The 19,242-nt window shown below is 51.5% G+C and overlaps 1 protein-coding gene across 2 annotated transcripts in view; it reads left to right on the top strand.

Annotated features, from left to right (window-relative positions):
* The first annotated feature begins 3,683 nt into the window (after nt 1-3,683).
* HIP1 (huntingtin interacting protein 1) overlaps nt 3,684-19,242 on the top strand; it is a 148,382-nt gene continuing 132,823 nt past the window's right edge. The window contains exon 1 of one of the 2 annotated variants that reach the window (XM_060649222.3): nt 3,684-3,869. In XM_060649222.3, coding sequence (XP_060505205.3) covers nt 3,750-3,869 — 120 coding nt within the window. In that variant the 5' untranslated portion in view covers nt 3,684-3,749. The remainder of the gene's footprint in view (nt 3,870-19,242) is intronic. The other variant, XM_060649220.3, reaches the window with a different exon arrangement.

Raw genomic sequence — 19,242 nt, forward strand, 5'->3', positions numbered from 1 at the left:
AAGTGACTGATCCACCCAGTCGCCCCTAAATATATGCAATTTAATGTATCTAATTATGTCTTTTTTAATAAAAATTTTAAAAGTTTATTTATTTTGAGAGAGAGAGAGAGAGAGCACAAGCAGGGGACGGGCAGAGAGACAATCCCAAGCAGGCTTCATACTGTCAGCGCAAAGCCTGACACGGGGCTCCAACTCACGAACCATAAGCTCATGACCTGAGCCGAAATCAAGAGTCAGATGCTCAACCCACTGAGCCACTCAGGCACCCCATATGTTAATCATATCTTATTAAAATCATTAAAACATGTATTTGGGCTCCAGGAACTGGTAGGAATAATGTGGCCAGCTATTATATCCTCCTACCAGATACTAAATCAGATCCAAACTAGGTGTGGGGAGGGACCAATTTCACCTGTTATGGAGAGACAGGTAATAAGACACTTATCCCCCTGTGGCTTTCCCAGAGATTAGGTTTCCATGTCCAGAAACCAGGAATCTCCAGAAGGTATAATACAGTGGTCCCCCCTTATCCACAGAGGATAGTTCCAAGGTCCCCAGTGGATGCCTAAAACCACCAGTAGTTATGAACCCTATAGATACTATGTTTTTCCTATACCTACATGTCTATGATAAAGTTTAGTTTATAAATTAGGCCTAGTAACAGGTTAACAACAGTCAAACTAGCACTAGAATTTCTTTTTCCTTCTTTAGTTTCACAGATACATACAAGATGCGTTCTTACTGTAGATCTCCGCAATTTCAGCATACATTTTTTATCTTTCCTTAGAAGAGAACTTCCACCTTCACAGCTACTCTTTGGCATATCCAATTACCAGCATCACTGCTCTTGTGCTCTGGGGCCATTATTAAGTAAAATAAGGGTTATTTGAACACAACCACTGTGACAGTGACTAATAGGCGGGTACCGAATACGCCATGGATCCGCTGGACAAAACGATGAATCACATCCTGGACAAGACGGAGCGGGACACGCAAGATTCCATCACTACTCAGAGTGGTGCGCAATTTCAATCTTACAAATTGTTTATTTCTGGAATTTTCCATTTAATATTTCGGATCGTGGGAACTGAGACCACAGAAAGTGAAAATGCGGATCAGGGGAAGACTGCCATACAAATGGCTCTTATATTCATATATTCAGCTGGTAAGAGCTGAAGGAAGCCAGCAGGGTCCTGCAGGTTACATCCTGGGGGAGGGCTTCCCTCAATCCTTGGCAAAGAGAAATCCTTATTTTTAACTCACTCTAAGTTTCAGACGAAGGTTAACTCGCCTGAGTCTTTCTCCACAGGGTGCCTCCAAACCACAAATTCCTGATTCCTACTCTGGTTTATCCTAATAAGAAGTAGGTTGAGCCCTTAATCCCCGTTTAAAGGGCCCTTGTTTATCAAAGCAGTAAACTCTGGGCAAAGGGTCATAAATCACTCTAGCTGGATCCAGAGTGTGAGGCGGGTGCGGGCTAAGAATGGGCACGCAGAGGTTACATTAACTGTCAATCTTGTCTGTTTTCCTGGTAGCCATACTCCTGGGAGCCCCTGTGCTGGGCCAGATCCAGCCTTGAATCTTCTCCACTCTGCTCCGTACGTAGAAGGAGGGGCGGAGGCAGTACCGATGCACCCTCCCTGCCCCCTACCCCTCTTCTCTGCTAGGCTTGGCCAGTGGAAGGCGCCAGTAGTAAATCAGAGATAGGAGAGCTAGAGACTAGTGTCTCCCAATGATTGTTTTTTTACGTGAGGCCACAGCTCTGGTCAGATGCCTCCCTTCCCAAGACTGGAGCCCCCAGCTGGTTGGGGTACAGCTCCCTTGCCCATGTCCCTTTAGGTCTAAGGCTGATAACAGCTTCCCACTGTTCTAATCCCTGGGTTCTTCATCCTCCCTGGTTGATCCTCAGCTTCTAGCTCACACCTTTGTATGTGTTCCTTCTTCAATTCAATTAGCCCTTCCAGTGTGTAATCCCTTCCCCACCGCAGCTCTGACCCAGACATCTTCACAGCCCCCAAACACGGCCCTCATCTACTGTCTTTACACCCCCAGAGCCCACAGTTTGCTGATACACCTCCCTCAGGTCCTCCCACCTTGGCCTTGGCTCCCCTTCTGTTTCTCTGATTCTTTCTCCCCAGGTTCCTGTGTTTCCACCCATCACCGGCCCTTTGGCCTGTGCTGACATTGCTCTGCCCAGAATTGAAGACATCGGCCTCTTCTTCAGCCAGCGCCCACACTGTGCATTTGATGTCCTCTGCCTTCCCAGACACAAAGCCTTGAAAACTAGGCGACAGCTCACTTCTGCCTCAGAGAAACCCAAAGGGAGCCACTACCCCCCAAAAGGTGAAACCAGTGTGTTATGCAAATATAGCCTCAAGGCAATTACCCCAGCATCTCATGGCCACCCTGAAATCCCTCCTTATAGGGGGATTCTGGCCCCACCACTGCCTCCTCCCTCTCCCCTCTCCAGGCATCCAAGCATATCCTTAAAACATCCCACAGGACATTCCTCATTCCTTTGTAGGCCCTCAATGTCTCTCACCTACTGCTGGAGTCTCCCTGTTGGTTCCCTCCCTTCCTCCTCGCCCCCATAATCTGGTCCGCACAATACCAGTCCCCGAAAGCACAGGTCTGAGCAAAAGCCTTCCCTAGTGCCTGTAAAGGCCCACCCCCTCATTCACTTCTCTATTGAATGTGTGAATTTTTATCAAAAGCTCTTAGTTAAAAAAAAAATTAATACTTGTCGTCACCTCCAGTTTTAAAACATTTGTCTTTAAAACATCAACATTAGCACTTAACGGGAAACTTCTTTCTTCGGCAACTCCGCTGAAGATCACGCTTCCCTCTGCCTCTCGGCACCTTGGCTGACACCGAACAGGATGGGAGGGGTGGCCCCGAGCCGCATATAAACACAAACAGAAGCAGGGGTTTCTACCAACAAGTTTGTTCTGGCCGGCTCCAGACCCGGAGAGGTTTGGATAGGTGTCCCACTGTCCCACCCAGCGCCCTCGGGTCGGCGATCGGCGATCGTTACAAAGGGGATGGGCAGGGCTGCAGGGCAGGGTCAGGACGCGGGAGGAAGCAGAGGGAGCAGGGTGGGGGCCGCCACTCCGGCCGCCAGGTCTGGGCAACGCTGGCCCTTCCAGCGGGGACCTGGCCTGGGGCAGCCCTTCCCCGGGCTGCGGCCGCCGAGCCCGTCCATCCCGCGCTCTCCCGTCCCGCCCGAGCGGCGTAAACAAGGCTATTCCCAGGCGGCCTGGATTCCCTGCGGGAGGCCCGGCGCTCCAGCCCGCGTGACCCCCGCCCACCACGCCGGGAACCTGGCAGCGCCCGCCGCAGAGGAGAGCGCGGCTCGCGGGGAACAGGCGGGGAAAGCGGCGCGCCGGGCGTCGGGGGAGGGGCGGGCGAGGGCAGGTCAGGGCAGCCCCGGCCCGGGCCCCGCCCCCCGCCCCGCCCCCTCCGGGGGCGGCTGGAACCGGTGACGGACAGGCGTCCGGGCCGGTCACGGCGCGCCTCGCGGTCCGGAGAGCTCCAGAGGGGCGGGGCGCGCGGTGGGGCTCCAGAGGGGGCGGGGGCGGGCGGGGAAGCCTCTGGGTGGGGCGGGGCCGCGGGAGAGTAGCAGCGCTCCCAGCCAATAGGAGGCGGAAGCCGTCCCGTTAGCGCCGGATCCCAGCGGGTAGGGCGGGGCGGGCGGCGCCGTGGGGATCCCGGGGCGGCCGAGGGCCCCTGACTCGGCTCCGCGCGGCGACATGGACCGGATGGCTAGCTCCATGAAGCAGGTGCCCAACCCGCTGCCCAAGGTGCTGAGCCGGCGCGGGGTGGGCGCGGGGATCGAGGCGGCCGAACGGGAGAGCTTCGAGCGGACTCAGGTGAGGACCGGGGGACCCCGGGGCATGCGTGGCTTGGGCATCCCGAGAGACGCAGTGCCCGGGAGGGGCTTTGAAGGGGGCAGAGGTCTTCAGGCCCAGGGAGGACGGGGCAAGGGGGCCGCGAGAGGGAGCATCTGGGTGCTCAGGTCGAGGCGATCCTGGGGAGGTCGGGGACCCGGAGGCATCCCAGCTGGCCTGGGGAGAAGGGCAGGGCGGCTCCGAGGAGCTGGCACGACCCGTGGGGCAGGGCAGGGGTCACAGGGACGGTGAGAGCCGAAGGAACGGAAGAAGGACCGAATGGAAGGGGTGCCCTCTTAGCAGGGGAAGCGCATTGGGGGGCCACTCAAGTGTGGCGGCGGAGAGCGGAGCGCTGGACTGGGATGAGAAGCGGGGAGCCCTTTCCTCCCCTCTCCATCGCTTCTGGGTTGCACTGACATTCACCCCCACCCCCACCCCCAGCACCCCCTTCCTAGTGCCTCTTGCTTGGCTCACGCCACCCCCAGCTGTCGGCCTCCGAGGGCCAGGCTGCAGGGGTCTGAGCGGCGAGAAGGAATGTAGGAAATGCGACGTGTGGCCGAGCTTGGAAAATGGGGGCTGGAGGAAAGGGCCGGCCAGGGGCCAGGGGCCAGGGGCCGGCCTTTGGCCGGACAGCCCGCTGCTGGTCAGGATGAGCTGCCCAGTGATGCCCAGAGCCCTGACTTGGGATTTTGGTTTCATTCCCCAAGATGTGCCTGACAGCTAATAGGCAGACTGCCCTATTTGTCCAGCCTGAGCAGGGCTGGGGGCCAAAATTCCCCAGTGTCATCAACAAAAAGCCACAATCCATTTCTACCTCGGAGTTTGAATGCCTGGTGTATTGATTTGACTGAATAAAGCGGACATGTTTCTGGTGTTCATCAACTCGTTTGTATGCAAAATCCATTTCAAAGGGCACAGCACTTCTTTTAATCCCGGTGCCAAAGTTGTATGGGCAGATTTGTGCTTCACTCTTGCGCTCAGGGTAGAACCTTTGAAGATCCAGCTGGGCCTCCACAGCCAGAGGCTGGTTCCCCTGCTGTGTTCTGCCTCACCCCCACCGCCAAACACAGTCCAATGTGAAGGAAGGCCTTTGGGGTTTTAGATAGAAAGGTTGTGAGGACCTGACTGTGTATTGTGTATGGAATCTTGCAAAGAAGAAAGCTTTTCACCCCCCTGGGAACTTCATCTTCTCTTTCCAGTTGCCTCTGGCCCTTTGCACGTGTGTCTGGGTGGTGTAAAGTCAGGAGTGTCCCCTTCCTGGGTCATCCTACCCCAGGCGTGATGGGAGAGATGGCAGTTCCCTGCTGCCTCCCAGGGACCAGCTGGGTTTGGGTTTCTGGCTCTGTGGACTGGCCCCCTTGGAAGGAAAGAATCTTTCCGTCTGCTGGTCCACTGTGTGTGTTCCTGCCTCAACGAGTTGCCTGATCCTGAGGCTTCTTGCTCCAGGAAGCAGTGTGAATAGTCTTCTTTTTTTTTTTTTAATGGGAAAGGAAAAGAAATAGGTGTTATTTTATGATAACCCATTCCGTCTGGAGTCTCAAATCAGTAAAAACTGGAGCACTAGAGGAAGACACGTAAAACTTTGACTCATTATAGTGATGGAAATTAGATTTGCAAAAGCTTCCTTCTACCCAGGACTGGCATGTCCCCTCGCCATCCAGGGACCACCCAACAAAGGAGACTCTAGGTCAATGTTTGCGGGTATTTTATATGTGGAACCCTTGCGATTGGCCACACCTGACCGAGTGCCTTGTTTTGGGGGTGGGGGTGAGAGTGAGGAGGTAGGCTGGGGCAGGAAGAGAAAGTTTCTCTATTATTGAAACCGTAAGGGGGGGGGGTATGAAAGCGAAGAAAAGAGAACAGTCCTAAAACTTGGCATTAATCAATCTGCAAAAGCTCATTTTGTTTAATGACTTCAACTGTATCCAATGTATTATGAGATATAAAAATGAGCTAGAAAAAACTTTTTTTTTTTTAATTTTTTTTAACGTTTATTTATTTTTGAGACAGAGAGAGACAGAGCATGAACAGGGGAGGGTCAGAGAGAGGGAGACACAGAATCTGAAACAGGCTCCAGGCTCTGAACTGTCAGCACAGAGCCCGACGCGGGGCTCGAACCCACGGACCGCGAGATCATGACCCGAGCCAAAGTCGGCCGCCCAACCGACTGAGCCACCCAGGCGCCCCTAGAAAAACCTTTTAATGAGTTGAGAGACCATGAGAATCAGCCAAGGTGTAATGATAATTGTAGCTAATTATCGTGTTTGCCACTGTTCTAAGTACTTTGCTGTGTTACCTTCTTTAATCTCAACAAGGACCCATGAGGTGGGCATCAGCCCCATTTTCCATGGGGAAATTGAAGCACAGAGAGGTTAAGTCACCTGCCCAAGGTCACACAGCTGGAAGTGGTCCCAGCCTTTAACCACTGCGCTGTGTTGCCTCTGAGGCAACAGTGGCACCCAGTGCCTCTGGGTAGAACAGTGGCATTGGAGTGTAAGAGGTTTGAGTTTCATAGCCAGGCACTTGGATAGGCTCTATGACCTCGGGCAGACCTTTCTAAGTTTTCCTTATTATAAAATAAAGATGATACTTACCTTACAGGTGTATTGTGGGGGTTAAATTAAATAAGAGGCGTGAAGGCATTTTTGTAAACTTTGGGACACAATTTCAGTGATTCTTGCTGTAATCTGGGGAGACCGAAGGAAGCACAAATGTCAAGTAATGGTGCAGGCTGTGATTAACTCTTCAGTAGGGGGGCAGAAGTGTTCCTAGGTAATGTGATAATTACCGAGAGCACATGCGGAAAGTACAGGCTGGCGTGGGCGTGGAGAGGGGTTGGGAGCCCTCACCAGGACCTAACCGCCATTCAGCATGAGATAGTGCTTGCTGGGTGGAGAGGAGGGGAGGTGGGCATTCTAGAAATGGGGAATGGCAAAGAACACGTCTGGAGATGAGCGCAGATGAGGCTAACTGGCTGAAAAGCAGAATTGGCCACTCCTGCCTTTCAACCCGTAACACCTGTTACCCTGTCCTGTCACTCTCTATGTTGCCCTCGGTAAACTAGGAGCTTCATGAGGACAAGACTGTGTCTTTTTTTTTTTTTTTTTTGAGTTTATTTATTTATTTTGAGAGAGCACGCAAGCTGGGGAGGGGTACAGGGAGAGGGAGAGAGAAAGAATCCCAAGCAGGCTATGTGCCGACTGAGCCCAACTCGGGGCTCGATCTCGTGAACCGTGAGATCATCACCTGAGCTGAAATCAAGAGTTGGACACTTAACCAACTGAGCCACCCAGGCGCCCCAAGATTGTGTCTTGCTCTCACCTGTGTCCTCAGATGCCTGTGTTAGTGCTGAGCCAGCTGTAGGTGAGGGTAGAAAATGATTGGTTAACCTCAGCAGGGAAGCCCTCGCCTGGGTTAAACTCAGCTGTGGGCATCAGGTGGCATCTTTAATTACTTGATGCTTTTTCCTAACAGCCCCTGAGTGCCCTCCTGGTCCTTTGTCTCCTACACCCTCAGTCAGGAGCCCTGCCCCATGCCCATGAGAGGACTGTGAATTGTCTGCCTTCCTTCTGGTTAGGCCAGCATCCCTGCCAGAGTGGGGACCCCAGACCCACCTGCCGCAGCCCCCATCTCCAACCTGATCCCTGCTGTGTCCCCCACCCAGCCCATCACAAGCACCCTTCAGGTTCTAGGGGAGTGAAAAGTGGCTCTTGCCCTCAAAAAAGTTGCTGGGGTAATGATACCTTGCCTGGAACACTTTACAGTTTATACAGCACGTTTTAGCCATCACTGGGGGCTCTACTATGCTTGGGTATAACACCCTCATCTTACGGGTGAGAGCTCGGTAACTTGCCCAGGGCCACCCGCTGGTGACTGAAAAGCAAGATTCAGATCCAGGACTCCAGGTCCCAGGCCCCTTCTACCACGCTGTCCTCATGTTGGCCAAGGAGGGCAATTCTGGAATGAACCAGGAGGGCTGGCACCCATAGACAAAATTCCCTGTCTGTATTTGCTTAGCTGGAAAATGGTTTTCTCCATGGTTTATGTTTTCACCATCCATTTAGTGAGCAGAGAGCGTGGAGGGGACACCGAGATGGGTGAGATAAAGAGACCAGCCTGGGGGAGCTCATGAGTCAGCAGAGAGGTGGACCAGCTACTGTGGGGCTCTTCTACACAGAGGACTTACAGCACCAGCATCACCTACTGAATGAGAGCTTGCATTTCAGCCAGAGCCCTGGGTAGCCCTGGGCACCCTGAAATTTGAGCACCTCTGCTCTGTGGTTGGTGATTGCTAAGGTCAGAGGAGGCGTTGGGGCTCTGGAAACACAGAGCCTTCCAGTGGAGCTCTCCACAGAGTAACAGGATCCCAACCAACCGTGAGCTGGAAAGAGCCAGGAAACTCAGGTTCTCGAGAGGAAGAGACAGAGACAAATATTTATTGAGGGCCTGGTGGGCACTAGAAACACGCTGAGTGATTTATAGCCATTATTCTATTTAATAGCTCAGGCTCAGAGAGGCCAAGTGACTTGTCCAAGGTCATGCAGCGAGTAAACCGAGAAGCCAGGGTTCTGAAATCTGATGACCAAAAAGTCAGGGGGTGTTTCTACCATTTTGCTCATGATCTTCAGCTCTGGCTTTGATTCACCTGCTCAAAAATTTTGGGGTTTGAGCAGAGGGATCAGGGCTTCTTTTTTATTTTTTTTTATTTTTTTTTTAATGACTATTTTTAAGAGAGACAGCATGAGCAGGGGAAGGGGCAGAGAGAGAGGGAGACACAGAATCCGAAGCAGATGCCAATCTCCCAGCTGTCAACACAGAGCCCAACATGGGGCTCGAACCCACGAACTGTGAGATCATGACCTGAGCCGAAGTCAGACGCTTAACCCACTGAACCACCCAGGCGCCCCGAGGGATCAGGGCTTCTTGACTCTGGCTGCACGGGAATGGTTTCTAACATAAAAGGTGTTGTCCCCCTCCTGTCCCCTGCTTGCTCTCTTAGTTGGTATTGGAAAGAGAGAGGATGCTAAGAGCTTTCTTTGAACTTGTGGTTCTGTACTTTGGTTTCCTCCCATTGATAATAATGAGAATAGCCAACATTTATAGCATTTGCTGTGTGCACACGGTAAAGGCCTTTACGAGCCACACCTGCTCCCAGTTCTTGGAAGGAATTTACAAATTATGATCCCTGTTTTACAGATGAGGAAATCAAGGCTTAGACATGTCAGTAACCAGCCCAAGGTTCTGAAGTCAGGGTCAGAGTCGGGACCCAAACTCAGGAAAACCAGCCCCGGATTGTGCTTGTCACCCTGGAGTCACAGCCTAGCCCCCTCAGCTCTCTTTCTCCCCCCTAACAGTTGGGTCCCCAAAGTGCTAACCTCACCCCACTTCTCTTTCACCTTCTGTCCACTTCCTCTGTGCTCAGCTCCTCTGATAGTTTCTTTTCTTACTTCCTGTGACGCCACCTCCTGAGTTCTTGGCCTGTGTGACCACTTCCCATTGGACATTTGTCCCTACATAAACCACACATGCTCCAGACTCAACTTTGGGCCTCCCCAGCCTCTGAATGCCAGTGTCTGGTCCTCGCTGGTGCCCTTCAGCTCCTTGGCATCCACTGTGAGTCCTCCCTTTCCTGTTTCCTCACAGCCACACTGTGCTCTGTGATGTTTCTCTTGTCCACTGCTCTGCTCTGCACTGTTCCTGCCCTTAGTACCTCTTTCCAGTGTTGGTGTAATCCCCTCCTTTCTGCTTCCCAAATAGCCTGGGGCCAGACGGGTTGTCTCTAAAGCCCAACACTGGCTTCTGTAACCCCCTTTTCTCAAGAACCTTTGCTGGGTCCCAAGAAGCCCTGCATGACGGGGCACCTAAGGGTCCCTGGCGCCTCTCTCTTCCGGGCCTTAACACCGCATCCCTGCACTAGACCGCCACTGCAGTCTCCTCCAGCCAGATCAGGTATTCCAGCAAGCAGGGGCCCGTAGCTACCGTCTGTCTGTCCCATCCACCCAGGTCACACCGTGGCTTCTCTCCCAGACCGTAAGCTCTTGGGGGCAGGGTCTGGCTCTCCGTGCTGAGCGAGCCCTTGCAGGAGGCAGGCGCTGGGCCTGTTTGCCAAATGTGTGGATGTAAAACAGTTGGAGGAACTACTGGGAGCCTGGGTGCTACAGGCAGGCCTCTGCTTGCAGAGTACTTTCCCTTTGCACATTTTGGAGGCTCTCCCTCTGTCTGCTTTGATTTCTCCAATGATTAACTCTTACTAAGTGACTGCCCTGTGTGCCAGGCTGGTGCGCCCAGGGTATCCATTTAGGACAGAGCCTGCAGAGTCTAGAGATGGGATTAGGGCTCACGGTCGATGATTTGGATTTCCGTTAAGTTCCGAACACTTTATAAACATTCCCAGAACACGGGCTTGGACTTCCCAAGGTTTCTTTCTGCTTCGGGTGGGGCCATTCTGAGCTAGAAGGTATTACGGGGAAGGGAGAGAAACTGGCCTGGTGTGTCCCAGGCACCTGGACGCGGCTGATGGCAGTGGCCTGCGTACTGCTGCTGGAGTAAGGGATGTGCACATAATGTGAGAGTGCTCCCTGAGGAGTGAGCAAATCTGGCTCTGCTACTGAATTTCTCCGCTCAAACTGGGGAGGCCGGGCAAGATTTCCAGCTCTCAACCATTTGGGCTAATGAAATTCCTGTAAGCGGGTTTCCACCCTGAGGAATAGGGACCCGCGCTTGATCGGAGCTCTAGGCTGCTCCCTTGAAAAGCTTCCACGTCCCCCCTGTATGTAGACTGGGGCGCATGAAAGGATGGTGCTGAACCTTGCTTAGAATGGGACGAGGAGCACCCACGTGGCCGGAGAGCTGAGTCCCCGCCCCACTTGGGCACTGAAAGGGCTCCTTGCCTGGCATGTCAGCAAGGCACCGAGGAGGACTGTTCTACACCCCCTGTCCACCGGCCCACTCACTCCACCACCTTGGGACAAAGTACGGAGCAGACCCGGGTGGGGGGTGGCGGGGCGGTGGGCCAGCGGCCAGTGCTTCTCCCGCATCCAGAGGGTTGATGGCCTGGAGAGGTGCCCACCTAGGAAAGGGAGCTTGTCAGCCCCACCTCCTGGCAGGGTGGGGGCTGCTTCCTGTTTTCCTGCCCGGGCAGGCGGGGAGGAGCCCTGCTCCTGGCTCGTGGGCAGTCCAGTCTGACACAGTGCGGGCAGAGGGACGGGGATTGAAAGTGTCCTCTGGCTGAGACGGTGGAAGGGAGAATGGGGATTTTCTTGGATCTGAAAGGTTGCTGCTGCCGCCTCTGTTAGCGCTAGAGACAGCTCTTCGGAAGCTGGTTGGGGCCGTTCAGGAAGCCCGTGTGGCCGATTGCTTCTGATTTTAACTGATAGGCAGTTTATAAAGCACATTTGCACATAACCTCCCTTCAGCCACAGAACAGCCGTGTGACAAACAGTGGGCCGTTCTCAAGTGTGGTCACTGAGGCTCAGAGAGCTTAAGTGACTTGCCCGAGAGCACTCAGGAAATGGGCTCGCAGACGCTTGAACCTGGTGGGTCTTATCTCAAATTGTGTTCTTTCTAGATCTCCCTTTAAAGCTGAAGCTTGGTCTGGGGCTGGTAACTTAGAAAAATGACAGATTTTTTTTTTTCTCTACGTCTTTTGCAATTGATTTATTTGGACTTTTGAAATTCCTCCCAGATTTTTGCAACACACATAACTATCAGAGGGCCTGTTTCCAGAATGTGTAAAAAAAAAAAAAAAAAAAAAAAAAAAATCTGAAAAGAGATCAAAGGACCACCTAAATGAAAAATAGTCAGGAACTGGGGCGCCTGGGTGGCTCAGTCGGTTGGGCGTCCAACTTCGGCTCAGGTCATGATCTCGCGGTCCGTGAGTTCGAGCCCCGCATCGGGCTCTGTGCTGACAGCTCAGAGCCTGGAGCCTGTTTCAGATTCTGTGTCTCCCTCTCTCTCTGACCCTCCCCGTTCATGCTCTGTCTCTCTCTGTCTCAAAAATAAATAAACGTTTAAAAAAAAAAAAGAAAAGAAAAATAGTCAGGAAGAACTTCACAAAAGAGAATGAACAAATGGCCGATAAACATATGAAAACGTGCAACCTCATTAGTAATCAAGGAAATGCAAATTAAAATTGCAACGAGGGGCACCTGGGTGGTTCAGTCGGTTAAGCATCCATCCTACTTCCGCTCAGGTCATGATCTCACAGTTCATGAGTTCGAGCCCTGCGTCGGGCTCTGTGCTGACAGCTCAGAACTCGGAGCCTGCTTCGGATTCTGTGTCTCCCTCTCTCTCTGCCCCTTCCCCACTTGCACTCTGTCTCTCTCGGTCTCTCAAAAATAAATAAATGTTAAAAAAAATTTTTTTTTAATTGCAATGAGATACCACTAGGTGCCCATCAACATGGCTGAAATAAAAATGGAAAAAAAAAGAAACACTGACAGTGCCGAGCATTGGCAAGGGTGCAGAGCAATGGAAACGCTCATGCATTGCTGACGGGGCTGCATGTTCGTGTAATGCGTTGGGTAGCAGCCTGGTGTTATCCTAAAATTAAGGATGTACAGACTCAAGAGGCCAGCACTTTTCCTGTTAGCTGTATACCCAACAGCAGTGCACACACGTGCCCCAAAAGATCTCTGGAAGCATATTCATAACCACCTTTTGCACCAGCTCCGGACTGGAAATAATCCAAAAGCCCTTAACAGTAGATGGATCACTGACTGAATCGTGATGTGGTCTCTCCTCGGGATACTACACAACACGGAGAATGAAGAAGCTGGAGTTACATTCAACAACGTGGATGAATCTTACACACAGAATGGTGAATGGAAAAAAAAAAAAAAAAAAAAAAGGCAGAGCCAAAAGGACACCTTCTGTATGCTTCCATTTGTATCAAGTTCACAAAACAGGCAAAGCTAAACTGGTATTAAGTCTGCTGCTTCGACAGTAAAGCAGTAAAGAAATAAGGGGAAATAGGGGGACGATCACCATAAAAGGCCAGATAAATATTGTCCTTGGATGCAAGGGAGGTTAGTGATTGAGAAGATGTACAAGGAGAGTGGCTGAGGTCCTGCCATCAATCTGTTCATTGGTCTGTGTAGTAGTTTATGATAATTTATTAAGCTGTACATTTTATTTTGTGCAGTTTTTCTCTATGTTATATTTCAAAATACAGAAGGTTAAAAAAAAACTCCTTCCAGGGAGTAAGAGACAGTGTCTTGAGGAGGCCAAGAACTTACCACTTACATGCCCACCCACCGTTTGAGGTCTCCCCCAAATATAGCTTCCCCTGTGAAAACCCTTCTTTTTTTTTTTAATTTTTAATGTTTATTTATTAGAGACAGAGACAGAGACAGAGACAGATCACGGGCATGGGAGGGGCAGAGAGAGAGGAAGACACAGAATCTGAAGCAGGCTCCAGGCTCTGAGCTGTCAGCACAGAGCCCGACACAGGGCTCGAACCCACCAACTGTGATATCATGACCTGAGCTGAAGTCGGACGCTTAACCGACCGAGCCACCCAGGCGCCCCAAACCCTTCTTTTTTTTTAATGTTTATTTATTTATTTTGAGAGAGAGAGAGCACGAGCAGGGGAGGGGCAGAGAGAGAACCCGAAGCAGGCTGTGCTGTTAGTGCAGAGCCCAACACGGGGCTCGATCCCACAAACCACAAGATCACGACCTGAGCCGAAAATAGGAGTCAGGTGCTTAACCGACTCAACCACCCAGGCGCCCCTCCCCTGTGAAAACCCTTCTGATGCAGCTTTTGATTGAAGACACACAAGTATCCAAGCATCATGTTCCAAGCCCCGCTGTAACAGGTAGTTGTGAAGTTGAGACTTATCATTAGACCACACTGAGCGTGTTGCCCTCGGCTTCCATTCATTTGTGTCTTGTGTCTGCAGCGGCAGACGGGCCCTCAGGTCCTCCCTCGTCTTTCAGTGAGTCACTCCATGTCTAGCAGAGGGAATTACACACTGGCTAAGGCTCGGGAGGTCCGTGAAGTACAAAATAAATCAGGTGATGAAAAGTTCTCAAGGGAGAGAATGAGAGAAGAAAGTGTGGTATAGGCTCAAAAGAAGCATATTTGAATAAAAGCAAAGATCTGGGGTGGGGGGGGGGGCACCTGGGTGGCTCAGTTGCCTAAGCGTCTGACTTCGGTTCAGGTCATGATCTCATGGTTCGTGAGTTCAAGCCGCGCATTGGGCTCTCAGCTGTCAGAGTGGAGCCCACTTCAGATTTTCTGTCCCTCCCGCCCCACGGCCTCTCTGCCCCTCTCCAGCTTGTTCTCTCTCAAAATAAATAAACAAACTTAAAAAAATAACAATAAAATTAGTTAAAAAAAAAAGATCTGGGTGGCGGACTTGTGGAAGACATGACCCCACGCTTGGCTTGTGCTCCACAGATGTAGATCGAGTCTTGCTTGACCAGCAATGTCAAGTGGGAGAACCTGGGAGCTTGGGGGATGTCTTGAGGGAACATGGCCGAAACGCTGACCTTCTAACGGTGGTTCTGTGAGGTCCCTGTCCTGCTGCATGGTCCCTGGGGCCAACCCACAATGACAGTTCTTAGTTTAGACAGTTGTTGGTGTGTGTGTATGTGTGTGTGTGTGTGTGTGTGTGTGTGTGTGTGTGTGTGTGTGTGATTACGTCTTACTGCCTGTCATGTGGCCCTTCTGCCATAGTGATCTGGAAACTAATGCTTTCTCTGGTTTTTCTTGGGTCCGTCTTGACCGATGCTATATTCTTCCCTCCCATTTTCCATGATCCTTCAGAAAGAGATTGACAGGCATGAGCTGTGTGGTTTTGCCTCTGAGCAAGATGCAGGGCAACTTCCCTTGAAGTTACAGGTCAGCCCAGGACTCTACCTCTCCGGGCCTGGCACCTGGTAGGCATGCCAAGACTCTGTGTTGAGAACCTTATTCATCTTTGAAGCCTCAGGCTCCTGACACAGCATCTGGCCCCGAGTGACTCTTGATAAGGGTCCATAGCATGAAGGATGAAATATTTTGAGTGAAGCCCTGATGAGTGTCAGCCATTTTTGGTCCCAGTTCTGAACTGTGAACCCTAAGAAGTACACCCTGACTCTGGGTTCACGGGAGCACGACTGGAGCCCGCAAGAGCCGGGGCCCCTGAAGAGACCAGCTGTCTGACGTAACTCTGGGTGGTTCTCAGGGACTTCCTCTTGAACGTCAGCTCCCTGACTCATGCTTGGAAGTGACTTGAGGTGCCCTGTTCTCTTGAGATTCTTATTGCAGGAAGGGACCTCCCTGTACAGCCTTAAGCCCATTACTGCTGATAAAAAACAAAACTAACCCCACACACCTAGACCCGAACTTTGTCTCCTGCCACAAACTGGCTCCCTGTCCTTTGTTCTCGGTTCTAGAGAATCCCAGTTTATAAACCATCCCTGACCCTTGAGGCTGAAATTCTCGCGGCCATTTTGACCTCCCTGCGTTCTGCGCCCCTGCGGCTATGCACGGAGTCCAGTTGTTGTGTCTTCCTGACTCCTTGATCGTTGTCCATATCGCTCCTGCTTTGCCACCCGCTGCTTCTGCCTCAGCTCAGGCCTCTTTCTGGAGCCTGAGCTACGTCTTGCACAGCCCAGCTGGCCTTCCTGCCATCCAGCGCCGCCCCTCGGGAGATCTACCCTCCCTTTGGCTGTCTTAACGAGTTCTGTTTTAAAAGGCATACCTGCTTGTATCACTCCATGTTTTAATTTTTTTTTTTAATATTTATTTATTCTGGGGAGAGCGTAAGCCGGGGAGGGGCAGAGCGAGGGGGACAGAGGATCCAAAATGGGCTCTGCGCTGACAGGCTGACAGCAGCAAGTCCAGCGTGGGGCTCAAACTCACGAACCGCGAGATCATGCCCTGAGCCAAAGTCGAACACTCAACTGACTAAGCCACCCAGTGCCCCTATAACTCCATGTTTTAAAAGCCTCTTTGTCACTCTAAGCTGAAACTCAAGCATATGGTCATTGCACAGAGCCAAACTTTGCGCCCCACACCCCCTCCCCCCCAGCCCTACTCTATCCCAGCAGCCCACTGCTTCACGCCTCTGTGTGTCTCCAGGTGGCACAGCATTCTTTTTGGCCTAGAATGCCGCTCCCACTTTTTCCACCTGGCTAAATTCCTCATTCTTGAAGTCCCATGTCCGATGGCCCCCTCTCTGGGAAGTTCCTCCACCACTCTTCTGGGCACATCTACTTGATGGTATTTCTGCGTGTTTCTGTGTCAACGTGTTGATCTGGATGACTGTCCATGATGGACTGTGACTTTCCCTGTAGCTTAGCCTTCTTTGTAGCCCCCACCCCAAGCATGATGCTCAGGGCCCCGCAGGCCCTCAACAAATGTTTGCTGAGTGAACTCATAATGCGTACTGAGGACCTGACTGTATTTGATTGTTGCTCTATCCGAAAATGGAATAGGGCCCAGATCCCATTCCAAGGCAGGTGCCCCATGCTGGGGTGAATGTACGTGGTCTCTGTCACATTGGACTGAAGCTGTAGGTTTGGCTACGGTGGTAGGGAGAGGAGAGCCTGTTTTAGGAGCGGAGGATTCAGTGGGAGGGACGCTTTCCAGAAAGAGGCTTGTGCGTGCAAGAGTCGGTGCGCTGGGAGCCAGTATTCCCAAAGTGTGTCCCACAGGTGGGATGACAAGGATGTGGTAGGCAACACAATATACGCCCCCCTCCCACCACATTCACATGGCGAAAAGGGCCTTTGCAGATGTAATTAAGGACCTTAAGATGGGGAGAGTAATCTGAACTTTTCCCAGTAAGGAACGCAGCTGCACCAGCACCTTGCATTTAGCCCAGTGAAACCGAGTTAGCCTTCTGACCCGCAGGACCGAGAGCTGATAAACGGGCGTTGTTTTAAGCTTCTAAATTGGTGGTAATTTGTTACTTTGGCGATAAGAAGCCGATACGGGATGATAACAGGTAACTCACGCTCTGGGACAACAAACCTCATGCAGCCCTTGCCTCGCTGCACAGACAGGCCACCCTTTTTAAACCCGGAGGGACACTTGTTATTTCATCTGTGCTTATTGTGGCCATAGATAACACATTGCGTTTCCACACTTGGTGCCTATTCACAGAAATCTTATCCTGGGAAAACAATTCAGCAGCCGTTCAAACATTCTTTCCTGCTGCGCTGTGGGGTCCTTTGGTGCAATTCCAAGTGTGAGGGTCACAGATATAATTTACTTAACCTTACTTTTTTCTTTTTCTTGATCAAGCCCTGTGCTGTCTATTAAAAAAGGCGGGTGAGAAATCCCTTTGTTTTCTCTACGATCATGATGGCGTCTTTGCTCGAAAGAGAGCTGACTTGTGGTCAGGAATCAGAGGTGGTGACAAATGAACAGCTTCCCTCGGGGTGGCCCTGCAGTGTGCTGGTCCTTCTTCAGGGTCACCAGGGTGGTCTGGAGTGTGCCTGGGTAGTCCTGGCAGCCAGGAGCTCCCTTAGCACTGAATTAAGAATTGGGAACCCTCAGGGCACCTGGCTGGCTCAGTCGGCAGAGCATGAACGCTTGATCTCTGGGTTGTGAGTTCGAGCCCCACGTTGGGTGTAGAGATTGCTTAAAAATAAAATCTTTAAAAAAAGGGGGGAGCGCCTGAGTGGCTCAGTGGTTAAATGTCCGACTCTTGATTTCAGCTCAGGTCATGATCTCATAGTTTGTGAGTTCGAGCTCTGTGTGAGGCATCTGTGCTGATAGTGCGGAGCCTGCTTGGGATTCTCTCTCCCTCCCTCTGTCTCTGCCCACATTCACTTTCTGTCTCTCTCTTTCTCAAAATAAATCAACTTAAAAAAAGAAAAGAATCAGGAAGTCTTGCTTCTCCTGGCTGTGGTTCCCCCTGCTCCATCGTGGTCCCTACCTCCTACATACAGGTCTTCAGTCACAGTCGTGAAATGAGGGGGATTGGCTGAGATCACCCCGAAGGTTGAGAGACTTGGTGATTCTGTGAAAGCACAGTTATTGACTGAAGCAGCAGCCCTGTGAGAGTTGACTGTCTTTTGACAACACCTGGCCCTTGTTATTCCAGTTTTGCTGTCCCGTTTCTCAGCTTCGAACATGGAATCCTATTTGGCTTTCCTTCTCTGTGAGACCTTCCTCTGTAGCCCTGGCTGCACTTAACTTCTATGGGTAACTTCTTCTGCATTGGTCAGAGAGGGTCTTGTGCCTCCCCGCCCACCAAGAACTGGCCTTCCAAAGTCACTCACACAGGAAAATTACCTAGTGAGAAGTCCTTTGCAGTTGGTCACTTCTGCCCAAGCACACACAGTCTTCTGTAGGACTGCAGACCAGGTACATCTGCATAGTCTGAGCACTGCAAAACTCCGGGAGCAACTTCTGATCTTGGGCTTCCCGGGGTTAGTCCGTTAGGCCAAGGTTGTAGCACATGACAAAAATGATTTTCCAGAAAAACTCTTTGACACTGACTCAAAGGCCACGCAGGGTGTCCAGAAGGGTGCCATTTTGTCTTCTGCCAGCCTGCTTCACCCATTGACCTTCCCTCCCTGGTGCCTCCCGTTTTCTGAGGTGTGGCCTCTGATCCAGTCCAGTTTCCCAGAGGAAAGTGAGGATTAGAAAAGAAACTTCAACTTGCCTAGGGTCCATTCTGCAAATCCTTGCCCAGATTTGAGGCAGACCCAGCCTTGTGTCTGGGTCCATGTCGTGCCCCAAGACTCTGTAAAGGTTAGGAGCATGGGCTTTAGGTCCGGCGGGTCACCTGCCATGGGTTCCAGGCAGGCTGCTTTACAGAGACGCTGGTGGGCATAGCTTGATCTGACTCAGTTAAGCAGAGAGCCATGGGAATAGCATCTACAGTAATGAAAATACCTACCTCATAGGCGGTTGAAATCATTAAATGACATAATGCAAGGAAAACGCTCAGTGCATTGCCATCCATATAGCGAGCACTCAGATGTATCAGCTCGTGGGGTGCTTGGGTGGCTCAATCAGTTAAGCGTCTGACTTCGACTCAGGTCATGACCTCGTGGTTCGTGAGTTTGAGCCCCTCATCAGGCTCTGTGCTGACTGTGCAGAGGCTGCTTGGAATTCTGTCTCCCTCTCTGTCTCTGTCCCTCCCCTGCTTATGCTTTCTCTCTCTCTCTCAAAATAAACAAATAAACTTAAAAAAAAAAAAGAAGTATCAGCTGATATTATGATTCTGTTACTAGTACTTAAGCACATCCAAATTTGGGGGACTAGTGTACTTCTGGGCATGGGGTAGGCTCATGGCTGTGAGATAAGTAAATGAATGGATCTTGGCTTCCTTGTTGGTCTGCTGCCCGAGGACGCCTGAGTTGAGGGTCACCTAGATGAGGAAATCCCACATTTTCAAGGGTGGGCGCAG

This window comes from Panthera onca, chromosome E3 (genome assembly GCF_046562875.1).
Source record: "Panthera onca isolate mPanOnc1 chromosome E3, mPanOnc1 haplotype 2, whole genome shotgun sequence".
Lineage (NCBI taxonomy): Eukaryota > Metazoa > Chordata > Mammalia > Carnivora > Felidae > Panthera > Panthera onca.